This window comes from Carcharhinus amblyrhynchos, chromosome 35 (genome assembly GCF_965287045.1).
Source record: "Carcharhinus amblyrhynchos chromosome 35, sCarAmb.v2.hapA, whole genome shotgun sequence".
NCBI lineage: Eukaryota > Metazoa > Chordata > Chondrichthyes > Carcharhiniformes > Carcharhinidae > Carcharhinus > Carcharhinus amblyrhynchos.
In genome coordinates, this window is record NC_137358.1 from 6,173,055 (window position 1) to 6,191,020 (window position 17,966).

A 17,966-nucleotide genomic window follows, 5' to 3' on the forward strand; every position below is an offset into this window, starting at 1 on the left:
ATTTCAACTCTGGGAAAAAGATTCTGACTGTCAACACTACCTCTGCCTCTCATAATTTTGTAGACTTCCATCAGACCTCCCCTCAGCTTCCACTGCTCCAGAGAAAACAACCCTAGTTTGTCCAGCCTCTCCTTATAGCTCACACTCTCCAATCCAGGCAGCATCCTGGTAAACAGCTTCGGTACCCTCTCCAAAGCCTCCACATCCTTCCTGTAATGTGGTGACCGGAACTGAACACAATACTCCAAATGTGGCCTAACCAAAGTTTTATAACATGACATCCTGGCTCTTATACTCAATCCCTGATCAATGAAGGCAAGAGTGCCATAGGCCTTCTTTACTATCCTGCCTACCTGTGTGGCCACTTAACTTCCTATCAATGGAACTATGTTCTCTGTGTTTACCTTCCCAAACCTAATCAGTTCCACATTGTAACCATGCTCTGGGTGATGAAATTTCTCCAGAATTCTCCTTTGAACACCAAGATAAAGGAACAGTATGGCACAGGAACAGGCCCTTTGGCCTACGAAGCCTGCCGATACATGATGCCTCTCTAAGCTAAAGACTTTTGTCTTTATGTGGTCTGTATCTCCCCATCCCCAGCCTATTCATGTGTCTGTCAAGATACCTCTTCATAAAACCCCTACAGTGCAGGAGGAGGCCATTCAGCCCATCGAGCCTGCAACAATAACAATCCCACCCAGGCCCTATCCCCGCAACCCCGCATATTTACCACATTAATCTAGCATTTATCATACTAATTCACATGGCCAATCCATCTAACCCGCACATCTTTGGATATGAAAGGACAATTTAGCACGGCCAATCCACCTAATCTACACAATTTTGGACACTAAGGGGCAATTTAGCATGGTCAATCAACCCAACCTACTCACTTTTGGACATTAAGTGGTAATTTAGCATGGCCAATCCACCTAACCTGCACCTCTTTGGACACTAAGGGACTACTTAGCATGGCTAATCCCCCTAACCTGCACAACCTTTGAACTGTGGGAGGAAACTGGTGCTCCCAGAGGAAACCCACGCAGAGATGGGGAGAATGTGAAAACTCCACACAGAAGGAGTCCAGAATCGAACCCGGGTCCCTGACATTGTGAGGCAGCAATGCGAAGCACAGTGCCACATGCTGCCCTTAACCATTGTGTTGTATCTGCTTCTACCGCCTCCTCTGGCAGCGCATTCCAGGCGCTCACCACCCCCTGTGTAAAAAAACTTTGCCTCACACATTTCCTGTAAACTTTCTCCCTTTTTAACTTGAATGCTTGTCCCCTAGTAATCAACATTTCCACTCTGGGATCTCAATGGTTATCTTAGACAACCTGGTTCCATTAGCGACCAGAAGACAAGTCCAATACAATCACCTGGAATCCTATGGAAAGTTCGGGAAAAGTTTCACTGTGGTTAGAATGTGGTACTCACTTCCAGGGGGATTATCTGAGATGAACGAGAGATAAATTTGTGATAAATTGTGATAAAGAGATACAATCCTACCCTGACCCTATTCCTGTAACCCCACGTATTTACCCTGTCAATCCCAACACTAGGGTCAATTTAACATGGCGAATCCATCTAACCCGCACATTTTTAGACTGTGGGAGGAAACCAGAGCACCCAGAGGAAACTCACGCAGACACGGGGAGAATGTGCAAACTCCACATGGACAATGATCCAAGGCTGGAATTGTCTTTCTCTCTGACTGTTGCTCCCTGTCTCTCTATCTCGATCTGTCTCTCTGTCTGCATCTCTCTTTTCACCCTCTCTGTCTCACTGCGTGTCTTTCTCTCTGTCTGTCTCTCTCTTTCTCTGTCTCTCACTTTCTGTTTAGCTCTCTGTCTCTCTCTTTGTCTCTCTCTCTCTCTGTCTCTCGCTCTCTGTCTCTCTCTCTCTTTGTCTGTCTCTCTCTTTCACTCCCTCTGTCTCTCTCTGTCTTGCTATGCGTCTTTCTCTCTGACTGTTGCTCCCTGTCTCTCTATCTCTATCTGTCTCTCTGTCTGCATCTCTCTTTTCACCCTCTCTGTCTCTCTCTGTCTCACTGTGTGTCCTTCTCTCTGTCTCTGTCTCTTTCTCTCTCCCTCTGCCTCTGCCTCTCGGTCTCCCTGTCTCTCTCTCTCACTCACTCTCTTCTTCCTGTCACTCTCTGTCCCTCTTGGTCCCTCTCTCTTGGTCCCTCTCTCTCTCTCTCTCTGTCTCCCTCTCTCTGTCACTCATTCTCTCTTTCTCTCTCTTTCTCTCTCTCTGTCACTCATTCTCTTTCTCTCACACTCTCATTCTCTCTCTCTAGGTCTCTCCAGCCTGGATGCCAAATCGAGTGGGAGGATGGGTTCGCGGGCCTTGATTTATTACATGTCCACGACCATCATCGCCGCCGCTCTGGGTGTGATCCTGGTAATCGCCATCCACCCCGGCAACCGGAAGCTCCGGAAGCAGATAAGCACGGCAGCCAGGAATCCCGAAGTGTCGAGTCTGGACGCCTTCCTGGACCTCATCCGGAATCTATTCCCGGAAAACCTCGTGCAAGCGTGTTTCCAACAGGTGACCTCCCTCCAGATTTATCAGTCACTCATTTTGGCAGCAGTGGGATTATCTCATCCTGACTCACGTTGACAGAGAGCCTTCCCTGACCACTGGATGTCTCGAGAGGCTTGACCGTTATTGAGGCCCAAGCCAGAAACTCCAGGTTGTTTTGCGAAGTTAGCCTAGTTTGGGTTATAAAGAGAAGCTGGACAGACTGGGACTTTTTTCCCTGGAGTGTAGAAGGCTTAGAGATGATCTTATAGAAATCTATAAAAGAATGAGGGGTGTAGATAAGGTTAACACCTTTTCCCAAAGGTAGGGGAATCTAACAGGGTGGTGATCTTCTTTTGGGGAGTGTTAAATGTTTAAACTACTTAAAATTCCTCAATGTTTCCGTTAAAGTTTTAAGTTTATTTGTTGTGAATAGTGTTATGTTAGGAGAGGCTGAATAGACTGGGACTTTTTTCCCTGGAGCGTAGGAGGCTGAGGGATGATCTTATAGAGGTCTATAAAATAATGAGGGGCATAGATAAGATTAACATCTTTTCCCAAAGGTAGGGGAATCTAAAACGAGAGGGCATGGGTTTAAGGTGAGAGGGGAGAGATACAAAAGGGTCCAAAGAGGCAATTTTTTCACACAGAGGGTGGTGCGTGTCTGGAATGAGCTGCCAGTGGTAGTAGTAGAGGCGGGTACAATTTTGTTATTTAAGTAGCATTTAGACAGTTGCATGGGTAAGATGGGTATAGAGGGATATGGGCCAAACATGGGCTAGTCCCAGTTGGGACTAGCTTAGTGGCAAAAACTGAGAGGCATGGATAAGCTGGACAAAAGGGCCTGTTTCCATGCTGTAAACCTCTATGACTCTTCACCCTATGGTTTTACATTTGATTTTGGCATTGTGGAACATAAAGTTTCTCACTCCAGGAATAATTCAACTAGGGAGTTTTTTTTATCAAAGCAAAGTTTACTTAAGAACCCAGTTAGGATATAACATAAAGAATTAGTATAACTTTTACCACTTAGAAGACTTTAACATGACCCAGTATAATTCTTAACAGCTAGCTATCTCTGTTGTTCCAAGTTAAAGCAATGCTCCCAAAGACATGCGCCCTTCTTCTGAGTTACTTAGCGCAAAAACATGTGATACGGATTTTCAGTTTTCTTACACTTCCTGACAGAGATCTGACAGCAGTTTCCAAAGAAGGATACAGTCTCCAAAGGGCAATATCTCAGAGAGGAAAGCTCAGGGTGGGATTTTCTGGCTGGCTCGCTCCCAAAAACCAGATAATCCCACCCAAAGTCCTTTGCAAAGTCTGCCGCCCCTACCACTTGCTATGATTCCTATGGCATGTGGAACAGGAAGATTCCACACTTAGAATGGGATTTTATGGGCTTGGTTGTCCCAAAACCGTAAAATCCCGCCGAGGTCAACGGACATTCCCACTGTCCGCCCCTCGCCCGCTCCAATTCCGTGGCGGGCAGCATGGTAGAATTCCGGCCTCAGTCTCTGGCAGCTTCCAGTTTCCAGGCTTCAGGAAGGGGTAGAAGAGAGAGAGAGAGACTGCTCTCTCTTAACTCAAAATCAACATCTAAGCTTGAATATTCCGTGTGAGCCCAGCTTCCTTGTCACATGATCGTGCCTGCCCAATGAAGCCCCACTCTACAAAATCCCATGGGAAATCAGCAGAACAGCATATCTTCAGATTGAACCCAACATTCTAGTCATTAGGAGCAATTATGTTGCTATAGTAACAATAACTGATGCTGGTTTTAGACAGAATGGATCCGAGTGCATAAAACTACCACAAGATCCTACAGAAGAATGTGGCTCAAATACATTTCTTAAAGGCACAGTATTGTCTCACCAGCCACTGAAATACTTTTTGAGCAGGAAACTTGACAGCCACATAGTGCACAGCAAGCTCCCATAAGCAACACACATGAAAGCAACCAGATAATTGATTCGTTAGCAATATTGGTTGAGGGATACTGGGGAGACTCTGCCCATTTGCTGTGACATCGTTTTAAAGTTTATTTATTAGTTACAAGTAAGGCTCACATTAACACTGCAACGAAGTTACTGTGAAATCCACCTAGTCGCCACACTCCGATGTCCGTTCAGATCAATGCATCTAACCAGCACCTCTTTCAGAATGTGGGAGGGAATCAGAGCACCCGAAGGAAACCCGCGCAGACATGGGGAGAATGTGCGAACTCCACACAGACCGTGAATCAAGCCGGGAATCGAACCCGGGTCCCTGGAGCTGTGAAGCAGCAGTGCTTACTACTGTGCCACCCCGTTTACATATCATTTACATCCATCTGGCAGAGCAATAGGGTCTCTCAGACTGACATCTCGACTCCTGTTGTGTAGGGAGTGTCAGCCTCGAACTTGTGCTCAGCTCTCCGGAGTGTAATTTTAACCCATGGCCTCTTGACACAAGAGCCAGGGGGAACGGCCACTTGTTAAGCAGCCCTCAAGTCAGGTTGTAACAAATGTCCCCTGATCCACCCTCAGACCAGCTAGAGCACAAGATAAATGACCTTATGGTATTATCGCTGGACTGTTAATCCAAAAACTCAGCTAATGTTCTGGGAACTGGGGTTCGAATCCCACCACGGCAGATGGTCGAATTTGAAATCAATAAAAAAAAAGCTGGAATTAAGAATCTACTGATGACCAATTGTCAGAAAAACCCATCTGGGTCACTAATGTCCCTTTAGGGAAGGAAATCTTACGTGATCTGGCCTACATGTGACTCCAGAGCAATGTGGTTGACTCTCAACTGCCCTTTGAAGTGGCCGGACAAGATGCTCAGTTCAAAGGCAATTAGGGATGGGCAATAAATGCGGGCACAGCCAGCGACATCCATGTCCTGCAAATGAATTAAAACAACAATGTACCAGTTACGAACTAGAGCAGCACTGGGCAACCGGAACCAGTGAGTGACCCTCCTTTACCTCAATGGGCCACAGGATTGGAATTGGGCTTGTTCACTAATGGTGACCCCGTGAATGAGATTAAATCCATTTAATACAGGCCGAATATTTCAGAACGAGTATTAATAGAAACCATCGTCAACTTCAAGTCGTAAAAACCAAAGAAATATTGACGCTTTGGACACAGAGGGAGTGCAGACGGCTCTCACAGTCAGCGTCGTGAGTAATCAGCACCCACCTCACTTCACTCACCCTCACTTTACGCACGAGTCCCTTCACTCACACCGGCAGGAAAGCTACACGGAGGCGGCAACACTGCCCGTGGGAAACAGTCAACAAAATGTCTCAGAGGACCGCGCTCAGAACACAGATGTGGCCCCCAGGTTGCCCACCGCTGAGTTAGAGTAACGGTCCCTTAACGCTGTCCCACACAGCATTCCCAGTGGCACCAGACTAGTGTGGATATTGTTGCTCTGTGTACGCTGTTCCATCAGACCATTTCCACCAGAGTTACAACACAAATTAGCTGCAAGATAATATTTCTCTGCACTACTGTCTCGCCAATACATCGCAACCTCCCGTAGATTTCTTTCCTGCCCTATTCCAGTGATGATTGCCCCTTCGTAGGATCCCTACAGTGTAGAAAGAGGCCATTCAGCCCATCGAGTCTGCACTGGCTCTCTGACAGAGCAGCCTGTCCCCTCCCCATAACGTCAATTATTTAGGCTGCTAATCTAAATATCGCAGGATACTAAGGGGCAATTTAGCATGGCCAATCCACCTGACCTGCCTATCCCTGGAACCTAAAGGACCATTCAGCATCGAAAATCTGCCTAACCAGCTCATCTTGGGACACTAAAGGGCAATTTAGCATGGCCAGTCTGCCTAACCTACACATCTGGGGACACGAAGACGCAATTTCCCATGGCTAATCCGCCTAACTTACACATTAGGGGACACTAAGGGACAATTTAGCACGGCCAATCCACCTAATCCGCACATGCTTGGACTGTGGGAGGAAACGGGAGCACCCGGAGGAAACCCACGCAGACACGGGGAGAATATGCAGACCCGCACAGTCAGTGACCCAAGGCCGGAATCGAACCCGGGTCCCTGGCGCTTTGAGGCAGCAATGCTAATCACCGAGCTGTCCCATAACCTCAAATCCACACCTTTAAAAAAGGCCGTCCCAGAGCGATCACGAGCTCCCGAGGGTCAGACCTCCACCCGTCAGTGCGAGGGAGACCCCGCCCTATCAAACTGTGGAAGATGATCGGCCATGTTTGATCAGAACTCAATAGCGAGCGAGGCTGGCTGCAAGCAAGCCCAGAAAAATCAAGGAAGGGAATGGGACACATTTCAGTCTTGGAACTTTGAAGCTGGGTGCGGATGGGTGAGGGGTGAAATCAGGCACTGTGGTGGGTGGGCTGGGGGCAGGTGGGAGTTGGTGGCTAAGGTGGGTGAGGGGGTAATTTTGGAAGCCAGGCAGCGACATTCAAAGGGTGGGGTCGAACATCTTGAGGGTCCTGCCCACAATATAAGTGTGATATCCCCACTCCCCCTCCCCCAAGTGTTGTACCCTATCCCCAGTCTCACCTTTTCAACAAAGCAGTTAAAAAGAATGACCTTCCCACCATTGCCTGTCGCTGACTGGCTCGTTATGATGCGGAGGTGGATTGGGGGCTCGAAGTGGCCAGTAATTGGCCCATTCAGACCACTTCCCGCCCCCCCCCAGATGACCGAAAGACAGGTGGTCTCATGAATGCTCCCCCTTTCCTCTCTCCCTCCCCACCAATTATGAGGACCGGATCGGAGGTGGACAGGAAGGTGGGGGCTCGTCACCATGACATGCAAGAGGTGAAGGGGAGTGGTGTGGGGGGTTGAGGAGACCCTGAATCTAGCCCTATATCATCCTTGTCATGAGTTGTTTGATGTCTAAACAATGCTTAGGGTGGCACAGTGGTTAGCACTGCTGCCTCTCAGCGCCAGGGAGCCGGGTTCGATTCCTGGCTTGGGTCACAGTCTGCGCAGAGTCTGCACATTCTCCCCGTGTCTGTGTGGGCTTCCTCCAGGTGCTCCGGTTTCCTCCTGCAGTCTGAAAGATGTGCAGGTCTGTTGGATTGGCCACACTAAATTGACTCTAGGTCCAAAGATGTGCGGGTTAGGAGGATTGGCCATGCTAAATTGCCCCTTAGTGTTCAAAGATGTGTAGGTTAGGTGGATTGGCCATGCTAAATTGCCCCTTAGTGTTCAAAGATGTGTAGATTAGATGGATTGGCCATGCTAAGTTGTCCCTTAGTGTCCAAAGATGTGCAGGTTAAATGGATTGGCCATGCTAAATTGTCCCTTAGTGTCCAAAGATGTGCAGGTTAGGTGGATTGGCCATGCTAAATTGTCCCTTAGTGTCCAAAGATGTACAGGTTAAATGGATTGGCCATGCTAAATTGCCCCTTAGTGTCCAAAGATGTGTAGGTTAGGTGGATTGGCCATGCTAAATTGCCCCTTAGTATTGGGAGGAATGGCTAGGGGAAATGCATGTGGTTTTGGGGATAGGACCTCAGTGGGACTGTGATCGGTGCAGACTCGATGGGCTGAATGGCCTCCTTCAGCGCTGTAGGATTCTGTGTTGCCGTTTCCACATACTGAGTTCTTTCAAAGCAAAATCAATTGGATTGGCCTACTTTTGCTCCGCCGTTGCCAGGGTTACCCATCAGGTCCCTGAATGGATTAAGCAATCCCAGCATGCACCTGGCGAGGCACAATATGAAATATATGTTTAAAAACAATCGCTGAGATTGGCAAATGTTTCCCTGATACGTTTATTTTTGCTAACCGACTTGTTTTGGATTATTTAGGTACAAACCGTGTCAAAGAAGGTTCCGGTCCCTATCCCCGATGACGCCAAGGCTGACAACCTGACCCACGGCCTCTTGGCAAACTCTTCCTTCGCGAATGGAACCCTTCATCCTGCCAATGCCCGACAGATCTTCATCACGAAGAAACATCTGGAACTCAAATGGGGAATGAATGTTCTCGGTGAGAGTCACTAGCTGATTGCTTTCACAGAGGGATTCTGGGAAACAATGGCGCCATATTGGATGGTGGGCAGATCCTTCAGTGTTGAGGGAGAGAAACATCAGCAGATGGAAGGATGTGACCAATACTTACTCACACAGGGATCAAGAGTTAATTCTAAGCTCAACATTTGGCCAGATTCTCCGACATTGCCCGTGGCTGGGATTCTCCAGTCCCGCTGCTGTGAACAGAGATTTGACCGAGCATTGAATTCACCGTCCTCGCTGGCAGCTGGGGGTGTGAGAGTGGAAAATTCCAGCCAATGTGTTTTTTCTCTCTTCTGAAACAGTTTTTAATGGAGCCCATAACTGGGGCCACAGCTTGAACAAATATCCTTATGGGAGAGTACTTCAAGATGGTACAGTGGTTAGCGCAGCTACCTCACAGCACCAGGGACCTGGGTTCGATTCCAGCTTTGGGTGTCTGTCTGTGTGGAGTCTGCACGTTCTCCCTGTGTCTGCTTGGGTTTCCTCTGGGTGCTTCAGTTTCCTCCCACAGTTCAAAGAAGTTTGGGCTGGGTTGATTGGCCGTGCTAAATTGCCCCTTAGTGTCCAAAGATGTGCAGGTTAGGTGGATTGGCCATGCTAAATTGTCCTTTAGTGTCCAAAGATGTGCAGGTTAGGGGGATTGACCATGGAAAATGTGCAGGGTCACAGGGATAGGGCCTGGGTGGGATGCTCTGCCAGAGCATAGGTGCAGACTCGATGGACCAAATGGCCTCCATTGTGCACTGTAGCAATTCTAAGTGTGATGCTGGGGTGGCCGTACAGAGAATAACATTAATATTCCCTTTCTGAGGCAATTGCAATATGTGACATGTAATCATTGGGAATATGTAACTGGAGGGTTCGTGGATTGTAAAGCATGCAGTGATTGCACAGACACCGGTGCAATAAAAATCTCTACAATACAATTTAATCCGCGTTCCAAAATTAAATTACAACTCATTCAATTTCTTCCAATATATGGTGCTTGGAACACAGTGTAATTCTTGGGGCACATTACCCGTTGAATAGTTGTGTGTGAAGACCGACAGTTAGATTCAGGATAAAGGTTCCTTGAGCGCCGCCCTCCACACTTTGAGAAGGATGAAAGGCTTCTTGATGAGGTGTAGAAGGTATTTACCAGAATAGGTAAAGTGATAGGGGTGCTCAGTTACCAGTCTGGGCTGGGGAAGCTGGGTCTGTTCCCCTTCAACCAAAGAACACCCAGGGGAGATTTGACCCAGATTATGACACAGGGAGCCAGACAAAGAACAAAAACTATCCCTGTTAAAGTTTATTTGTCAGTGTCACAAGTAGGCTTACATTAACACTGCAAAGAAGTTACTGTGGAAATCCCCCACTCTGGCGCCTGTCGGGTACACTGAGGGAGAATTTAGCGTGGCCTAACCAAAACGTCTTTCAGACTGTGGGAGGAAACCGGAGCACCCGGAGGAAACCCACGCAGACACGGGGAGAATGTGCAAACTCCACACAGACAGTGACCCAAACCAGGAATCAAACCCGGCTCCCTAGCACTGTGAGGCAGCAATGCTAACCACTCTGTCACTGTGCCACTCCAAAATTTAGCTGATGATACCAGGATTAGGGGAACACAGAAATCGTAGAATCCTTGCAGTGCAGAAGGAGGCCATTTGGCCCATTGAGTCTGCATGGACAACAATCTTACTCAGGCCCTATCCCCGTAACCCCACACATTTATCCTGTTAATCCCTTTAACCTACACATGCTGGGATACTAAGCAGCAATTTAGCATGGCCAGTCCACCTAAACCTGCACATCTTTAGACTGTGGAAGGAAACCAGAGCACCAGGAGGAAACCCACGCAGACATGGGGAGAATGTGCAGACTCCACACAGACAGTGACCCAAGGCTGGGAATCAAACCCAGATCCCTGGCGCTGTAAGGCAGCAGTGCTAACCACTGTGCTGCCCCAGATTTAAGATGTTGGGTAAGAGATGAAGGGAAGGAGATGTATTAGCCGGACGATACTCGATCTCTATGACCGTCTGTATTTCTAATTCCAATGATCTGAATTTTGTGTCATTTGCTTCCTAGGCCTGATTGGCTTCTTCATTGCCTTTGGTATTTCCATGGGGAAGATGGGAGAACGAGCACACATCATGGCCGAATTCTTCAATGTTCTCAATGAGATCATCATGAAGCTGGTTTTAATGATCATGTGGTAAGGAAGCTTCACACCACACGCAACGGTTCACACCACACGCAACGGTTCACACCACACACGCAACGGTTCACACCACACACGCAACGGTTCACACCACATGCAACGGTTCACACCACATGCAACGGTTCACACCACACGCAACGGTTCACACCACACACGCAACGGTTCACACCGCACGCAACGGTTCACACCACACGCAACGGTTCACATCATACACACAATGGTTCACACCACACGCAACGGTTCACACCACACGCAATGGTTCACATCATACACACAACGGTTCGCACCACACGCAACGGTTCACACCACACACGCAACGGTTCACACCACACGCAACGGTTCACACCACACGCAACGGTTCATACCACACACGCAACGGTTCACACCGCACGCAACGGTTCACACCACACGCAACGGTTCACATCATACACACAATGGTTCACACCACACGCAACGGTTCACACCACACGCAATGGTTCACATCATACACACAACGGTTCGCACCACACGCAACGGTTCACACCACACGCAACGGTTCACACCACACGCAATGGTTCACATCATACACACAACGGTTCACACTACACGCAACGGTTCACACCACACGCAACGGTTACACCACATACTCAACGCTTCACACCACACATGCAATGGCTCATACCACACGCAATGGTTCACATCACATGTAATGCTCCACATCACATGCAACAATTCACACCACGCACAGTGGTTGCCATAGGATGATTCACACCACATGCAGTAATTCAAACCAACACAATGATTCACATGGGATGATTCACACTACATGCAATGGTAAACACCACATACAATTGTTCACACCACTCACAATGATTCACACCATTGTGATAACCCCCACGAGATCCATGGAGGGAAATTGCTAATTGATCTCCCTGTGGGGCTGGTTGAGTACAAGTTCCCCTGGTAACAGGCAGTGTCCTGCCCAGCTAGAACTTGTTGCCTGAGCCTTTTGTAAGGCAGACCCAGGACTGGGAAGTGGATTGGGACCTGATTTACGGATAATAAACATGGAGACCATGGGCCGAATGGCCTCCTCTGCAGTCGGACCTGTTGTTTTTCTTTATTCATTTGTGGGACAGGGGTATCGCTGGCTGGGCCAGCATTTATTGCCCATCCCTAGTTGCCCTTGTTCAGAGGGCAGTTGAGAGTCAACCACGTTGCTGTGGCTCTGGAGTCACATGTAGGCCAGACCGGGTAACGATGGCAGACGTCCTTCCCTAAAGGGACATTGGTGAACCAGATAGGCTTTTATTTAGGTGGATTGGCCATGCTAAGTTCCTTTGGTGTCCAAAGATGTGTGGGTTAGTTGGATTGGTCATGCTAAATTGCCCCTCAGTGCCCAAAGATGTGCAAGTTGGCATGGCACGGTGGCACACGGCTGCCTCACAGCACCAGGGACCCAGATTCAATTCCCAGCTTGGGTCAATGTCTGTGTGGAGTTTGCACATTCTCCCCGTTTCTACGTGGGTTTCCTCTGGGTGCTCCAGTTTCCTCCCACAGTCCGAAAGACATGCTGGTTAGGGTGCATTGGCCGCACTAAATTCTCCCTCAGTGTACCCAAACATGAGTTTGGTGACTAGGGGGGGGATTTTCACAGTAACTCCATTGCAGTGTTAATGTAAGTTGTGACGAATAAGTAAACTTTTTAAGAAGTTTGGTGGATTGGCCATGATAAATGTGTGGGGTTACAGGGATAGGATAAGTCTAGGTAAGATGCTCTGTCAGGAAGGCAGTGCAGACTCAATGGGCCGAATGGCCTCTTCTGTACTGTAGAGAATCTCTGAAGTGTTCCAATCTCTTGCTTCGAGAGCGAAACCCAATGAGATACAGCCAACAAAAGGTTTGCCCTTCAGAAGGTGTGGTGCTGGTGTGTGATAGGCCATGACGGTCCATGGTGAATCTGCCTTGAGCAAAGGAAGCATCCGGAATCCTGCTGTGCCCACGTGCCTCCCCACTCACCATCCTTGCCCATCGTGTCCCTGGTCCTGCCAGCGGGCAGCATTGACAACAGGGCCTTGAGAGCTGGTGTGTTGTGTTTGGCAGGTACTCGCCGTTGGGAATTGCCTCTCTGATCTGCGGGAAGATCGCAGAGATCAAGGACCTGGAGGTGGTAGCCCGGCAGCTGGGGATGTACATGGTGACGGTGATGGTTGGACTCCTCATCCACGGGGCGATCATCCTCCCCTTCATTTATTTTATCATTACTAGGAAGAACCCGCTCACCTTCTGCGGAGGAATATTTCAAGCCTGGATCACAGCTCTCGGAACAGCGTCGAGGTATAAACCCACTCCTGTGTCTGCGGCAACTATCACAGGAAGAAATGGTGTGTCTTGTAAGGTTCACCCCAAATGATATCTGTCCTGGGAGTGTTTGATGGGGGGACAGTGTAGAGGGAGCTTTACTCTGTAACTAACCCTGTGCTGTACCTGTCCTGCTAGTGTTTGATGGGGGAACAGTGTAGAGAGAGCTTTACTCTGTATCTAACCCCGTGCTGTACCTGTCCTGGGAGTGTTTGATGGGGGGTCAGTGTAGAGGGAGCTTTACTCTGTAACTAACCCTGTGCTGTACCTGTCCTGCTAGTGTTTGATGGGGGAACAGTGTAGAGAGAGCTTTACTCTGTATCTAACCCCGTGCTGTACCTGTCCTGGGAGTGTTTGATGAGGGAACAGTGTAGAGGGAGCTTTACTCTGTATCTAACCCCGTGCTGTACCTGTCCTGGGAGTGTTTGATGGGGGTCAGTGTAGAGGGAGCTTTACTCTGTATCTAACCCCGTGCTGTACCTGTCCTGGGAGTGTTTGATGGGGGAACAGTGTAGAGAGAGCTTTACTCTGTATCTAACCCCGTGCTGTACCTATCCTGGGAGTGTTTGATGGGGACAGTGTAGAGGGAGCTTTACTCTGTATCGAACCCCGTGCTGTACCTGTCCTGGGAGTGTTTGATGGGGGGACAGTGTAGAGGGAGCTTTACTCTGTATCTAACCCTGTGCTGTCCCTGTCCTGGGAGTGTTTGATGGGGGACAGTGTAGAGGGAGCTTTACTCTGTATCTAACCCTGTGCTGTCCCTGTCCTGGGAGTGTTTGATGGGGGGACAGTGCGGAGAGAGCTTTAATCTGTATCTAATCTCTGGGGCAGCCATGACAGTAACTCTCATTTTGTCTCTTTCAAACAGTGCAGGTACTTTACCCGTGACATTTCGATGTCTTGAAGAAAACCTACACATCGACAAGCGGGTGACTAGATTTGTGCTTCCGATTGGGGCCACGATAAATATGGATGGGACGGCCTTATACGAAGCTGTGGCGGCCATCTTTATTGCTCAGATGAATGGGGTGGTCCTGGATCCTGGGCAGATAGTAACTGTGAGGTAAGTGATCCTTTCCATTACCGTTTTATTATTTCCTAGTGGGATGTGGGGCATCATTGGTGAGGGAGGGGTAGTGTCCAGCCTTTGAATCCATCCCCAGTTGGACTGAGGGACTCGCTTATCTCTCTCACACAAACGTACATCTGGTTATCTCTGAATCGGCCACTCTCCCCTTCTCTGATAACACCCGACTTCTTTCCATAGGTTGAGTTGCTCATTAGGAACGCAAGTGTGATGTTATCATTCATTTTGAGAGGGGCAGTGTGGTGGCACAGTGGTTAGCACTACTGCCTCACAGCCCCACGGACCCCGGTTCAATTCCAGGCTTGGGTCACCCTCTGTATGGAGTTTGTACACTCTCCCCGTGTCTGCGTGGGTTTCCTCCTACAACCCAAAGAGTTAGGGTTGATTGGCCGTGCTAAATTGCCCCTTAGTTAAAAGTTAAAGTTTATTTATTCATCACAAGTAAGGCTTACATTAACACTGCAATGAAGTTACTGTGAAATTCTCCTAGTCGCCACACCCCAGTGCCTGTTAGGGTCAATGCACCCTAACCAGCATGTGGGACCAAACTGGAGCACTTGGAGGAAACGCACGCAGACATGGGGAGAATGTGCAAACTCCAAAGTATCCAAAGATGTATAGGTTAGGGAGATTGGCCATGCTTAATTGCCCCTTAGTGTCCAAAGGTGTGTAGGTTAGCTGGATTGGCCATGCAAAATTGTCCCTTAGTGTCCAAAGATGTGCAGGTTAACTGGATTGCCCATGCTAACTGCCCTTTAGAGTCCAAAGATGTATAAGTTAGGGGGATTGGCTATACTTAATTGCCCCTTAGTATCAAAAAGATGCATAGGTTAGCTGGATTCCCTAGGTAAATGCGCATAGTTATGGGAATAGTGTGAGGGAAGGTGGGGGTCTAGGTAAGATACTCTTTTGCAGCGTTAGGTTGGCCTTATGGGCTGAATGACATCCTTCTTGCAGTGCGGAGAATCTATGGATTGTATGGTAAGCCCAGCAGCTGTGATGCCCCCACAGAGGAATATCCCACTGTTACTCATTTGAACAAGGAGCTGGAAGTGAGTCCCTGTCTCAGGTTCATTGGGTGCAGTAGAAGGAGATGGGGCAGGAATGTGTAAGTAATCTTTTGCTAAGTTTTATTCCTTGTTCTTTCTCTTCCCCCCATCGCTAGCCTGACCGCTACCCTGGCGAGTGTGGGTGCAGCCAGCATTCCCAGTGCTGGCCTTGTGACAATGCTCCTGATCCTAACAGCAGTCGGGCTGCCCACCCAAGACGTCAGCCTCCTCATTGCAGTCGACTGGCTCCTGTGAGTAAACCCTGTGGCGTTTCCGTGTTGGCTTCATACAAAGATGTCCATCTCACACAGGACTGGTCAACCAAACATAGGGGGCGGCTCACTTGTAAATGCGCTGCTCAGCAGACACAGTGGGGAATCTCACAACACCAGGGCAAAGTCCAACAGGTTTATTTGGTAACACGAGCTTTCGGAGCACCGCTCCTTCCTCAGAGTGCAGGATTTGTTTCACAAACAGGGCATATATAGACACACACTCAATTACAAGATAATGGTTGGAATGCGAGGTAAGGATAGGCAACAACACCTCCTCCATGATCATCCTCAACAGCGATGCCCCACAAGACTGTGTTCTCAGGCCCCTACTACACTCCTTCGTCACCTATGGCTGTGCGGCCAAATTCCCCTCCAACTCGATTTTCAAGTTTGCTGATGACACCACCGCAGTGGGTCAGATCTCCAACAATGACGAGACAGAGTACAGGAATGAGATAGGGTATCTGGTGAACTGGTGCGGCGCCAATAATCTCTCCCTCAATGTCAACGAAACGAAGGAGATAGTCATCGACTTCAGGAAGCGTAAAGGAGAACATGCCCCTGTCTACATCAATGGGAATGAAGTGGAAAGGGTCGAGAGTTTCAAGTTTTTAGGTGTCCAGATCACCAACAACCTGTCCTGTTCCCTCCATACTGACGTTATAGTTAAGAAAGCTCATCAACGCCTCTTCTTTCTCAGAAGACTAAGGAAATTTGACATGTCAGATATGACTCTCACCAACGTTTACAGATGCACCATAGAAAGCATTCTTCCTGGTTGTATCACAGCTTGGTATGGGCTCCTGCTCTTCCCAAGACTGCAAGGAACTACAAGAGGTTGTGAATGTAGCCCAATCCATCACACAAACCAGCCTCCCATCCATTGACTCTGTCTACACTTCCCGCTACCTTGGCAAAGCAGCCAGTGTAATTAAGGACCCCACGCACCCCGGACATTCTCTCTTCCACCTTCTTCTTTCTGGAAAAAGATACAAAAGTCTGAGGTCACGTACCAACCGACTCGAGAACAGCTTCTTCCCTGCTGTTGTCAGACTTTTGAATGGACTTACCTTGCGTTAAGTTGATCTTCCTCTACACCCTAGCTGTGACTGTAACACTACATTCTGCACTCTCTCCTTCCCTTCTCTATGTTTTGTCTGTGTAATGCGCAGGAAACAATACGTTTCACTGTATATTAATACATGTGATAATAATAAATCAAATCAAATCAAATACAGATGCAGACAATGTGAGTGGAGAGGGGGTTAAACACAGGTTAAAGAGGTGTGAATTGTCTCTAAACAGGACAGTTAGTGAGGTTTTGCAAGCCCAGGCAAGTCATGGGGATTACAGCCCATTGGACTTTAACCTGGTGTTTTGAGATTACTTACTGTTCCCACCCCAGTCCGATGCCGGCAACTCCACATCATAACCAGCAGACTGATTTACTATAAAGCTTTGACAGCTATTGGTAACAGGAAGGGGCAGCAGCAAATCCTTCACGTAAGTTAACCTGAAGGCTTCTCTGCTAGTCACCTGGCTTACATCTTGGCTACTTCCTCATGAGTGTATCATTTCTTCAAGTGATATCACAACCCATCTGAGCAGGGAAATTTTGGAGGATCGATCTAATAGTGTAGTGTGGATCTGGAGGATGAGCATGGAGGCAGAGGAATGAACATGGGAGCAAAGGGACCAGGGATAGGCATTCAGACCCACAGACCTGTTAGGAACATGGAACAGAGGGGCAGGAGTAGGCAAATTCAGTCCTTCCAGCCTGCTCCAGCATTCAATCAGATAATGACTGATCTCTCCCTGGTCTCAAATCCATCCCCCCATCTGTTCCCCATATCTCTTTACCCATTTTTTAAAATCAGAAATATAATTATCTCCTTGAACCCATTCAATGATTCAGATTCCACCGCGCTATGGGGCAGCGAGTTCCACAAATTCACCACCCTCTGCGAGAAATAGTTCCTCCTCATCTCAGTTTTAAATCCACCGCCTCTCAACCTATACCTGTGACCTCTTGTTCAAGATTGCCCAGCAAGGGGAAACCTTTAGTCACCATTATTTTATCAATCCTTTGAAAATTTTATATCCCTTGATCAGATTCCCCCTCTCATCCTTCTAAACTCCAGTGAGTACAAGCCCAAACTGTTTAGCCTCTCCTCAAATGTCAACTCCTTCCCATCCCCAGAATCAAACTGGTGAACCTCCTCTGAGCTGCCTCTGAACTGGATCAGGATGTTTTGCTGCAATTGTACAGGGTGTTGGTGAGGCCACACCTGGAGAATTGTGTGCGGTTTTGGTCTCCTTATCTGAGGAAGGATGACCTTGCTATAGAGGGAGTGCAGTGAATGTTTATCAGGTTGATTCCTGGGATGGCAGGTTGGACTGAGCTGTGCGCTGTCCTGTTTATTTGTTACGTTCACAGAATCCTTACAGTGCAGAAGGAGGCCTTATGGCCC

The 17,966-nt window shown here is 48.3% G+C and overlaps 1 protein-coding gene across 1 annotated transcript in view; it reads left to right on the top strand.

The window, feature by feature from the left end:
- The window catches only part of LOC145361683 (excitatory amino acid transporter 2-like), a 46,315-nt gene that overhangs the window by 24,352 nt on the left and 3,997 nt on the right, over window positions 1-17,966 (top strand). The window contains exons 4-9 of the mRNA XM_080217591.1: window positions 2,303-2,553; window positions 8,332-8,512; window positions 10,612-10,738; window positions 12,827-13,060; window positions 13,953-14,147; window positions 15,337-15,471. Coding sequence (XP_080073717.1) covers window positions 2,303-2,553; window positions 8,332-8,512; window positions 10,612-10,738; window positions 12,827-13,060; window positions 13,953-14,147; window positions 15,337-15,471 — 1,123 coding nt within the window. The remainder of the gene's footprint in view (window positions 1-2,302; window positions 2,554-8,331; window positions 8,513-10,611; window positions 10,739-12,826; window positions 13,061-13,952; window positions 14,148-15,336; window positions 15,472-17,966) is intronic.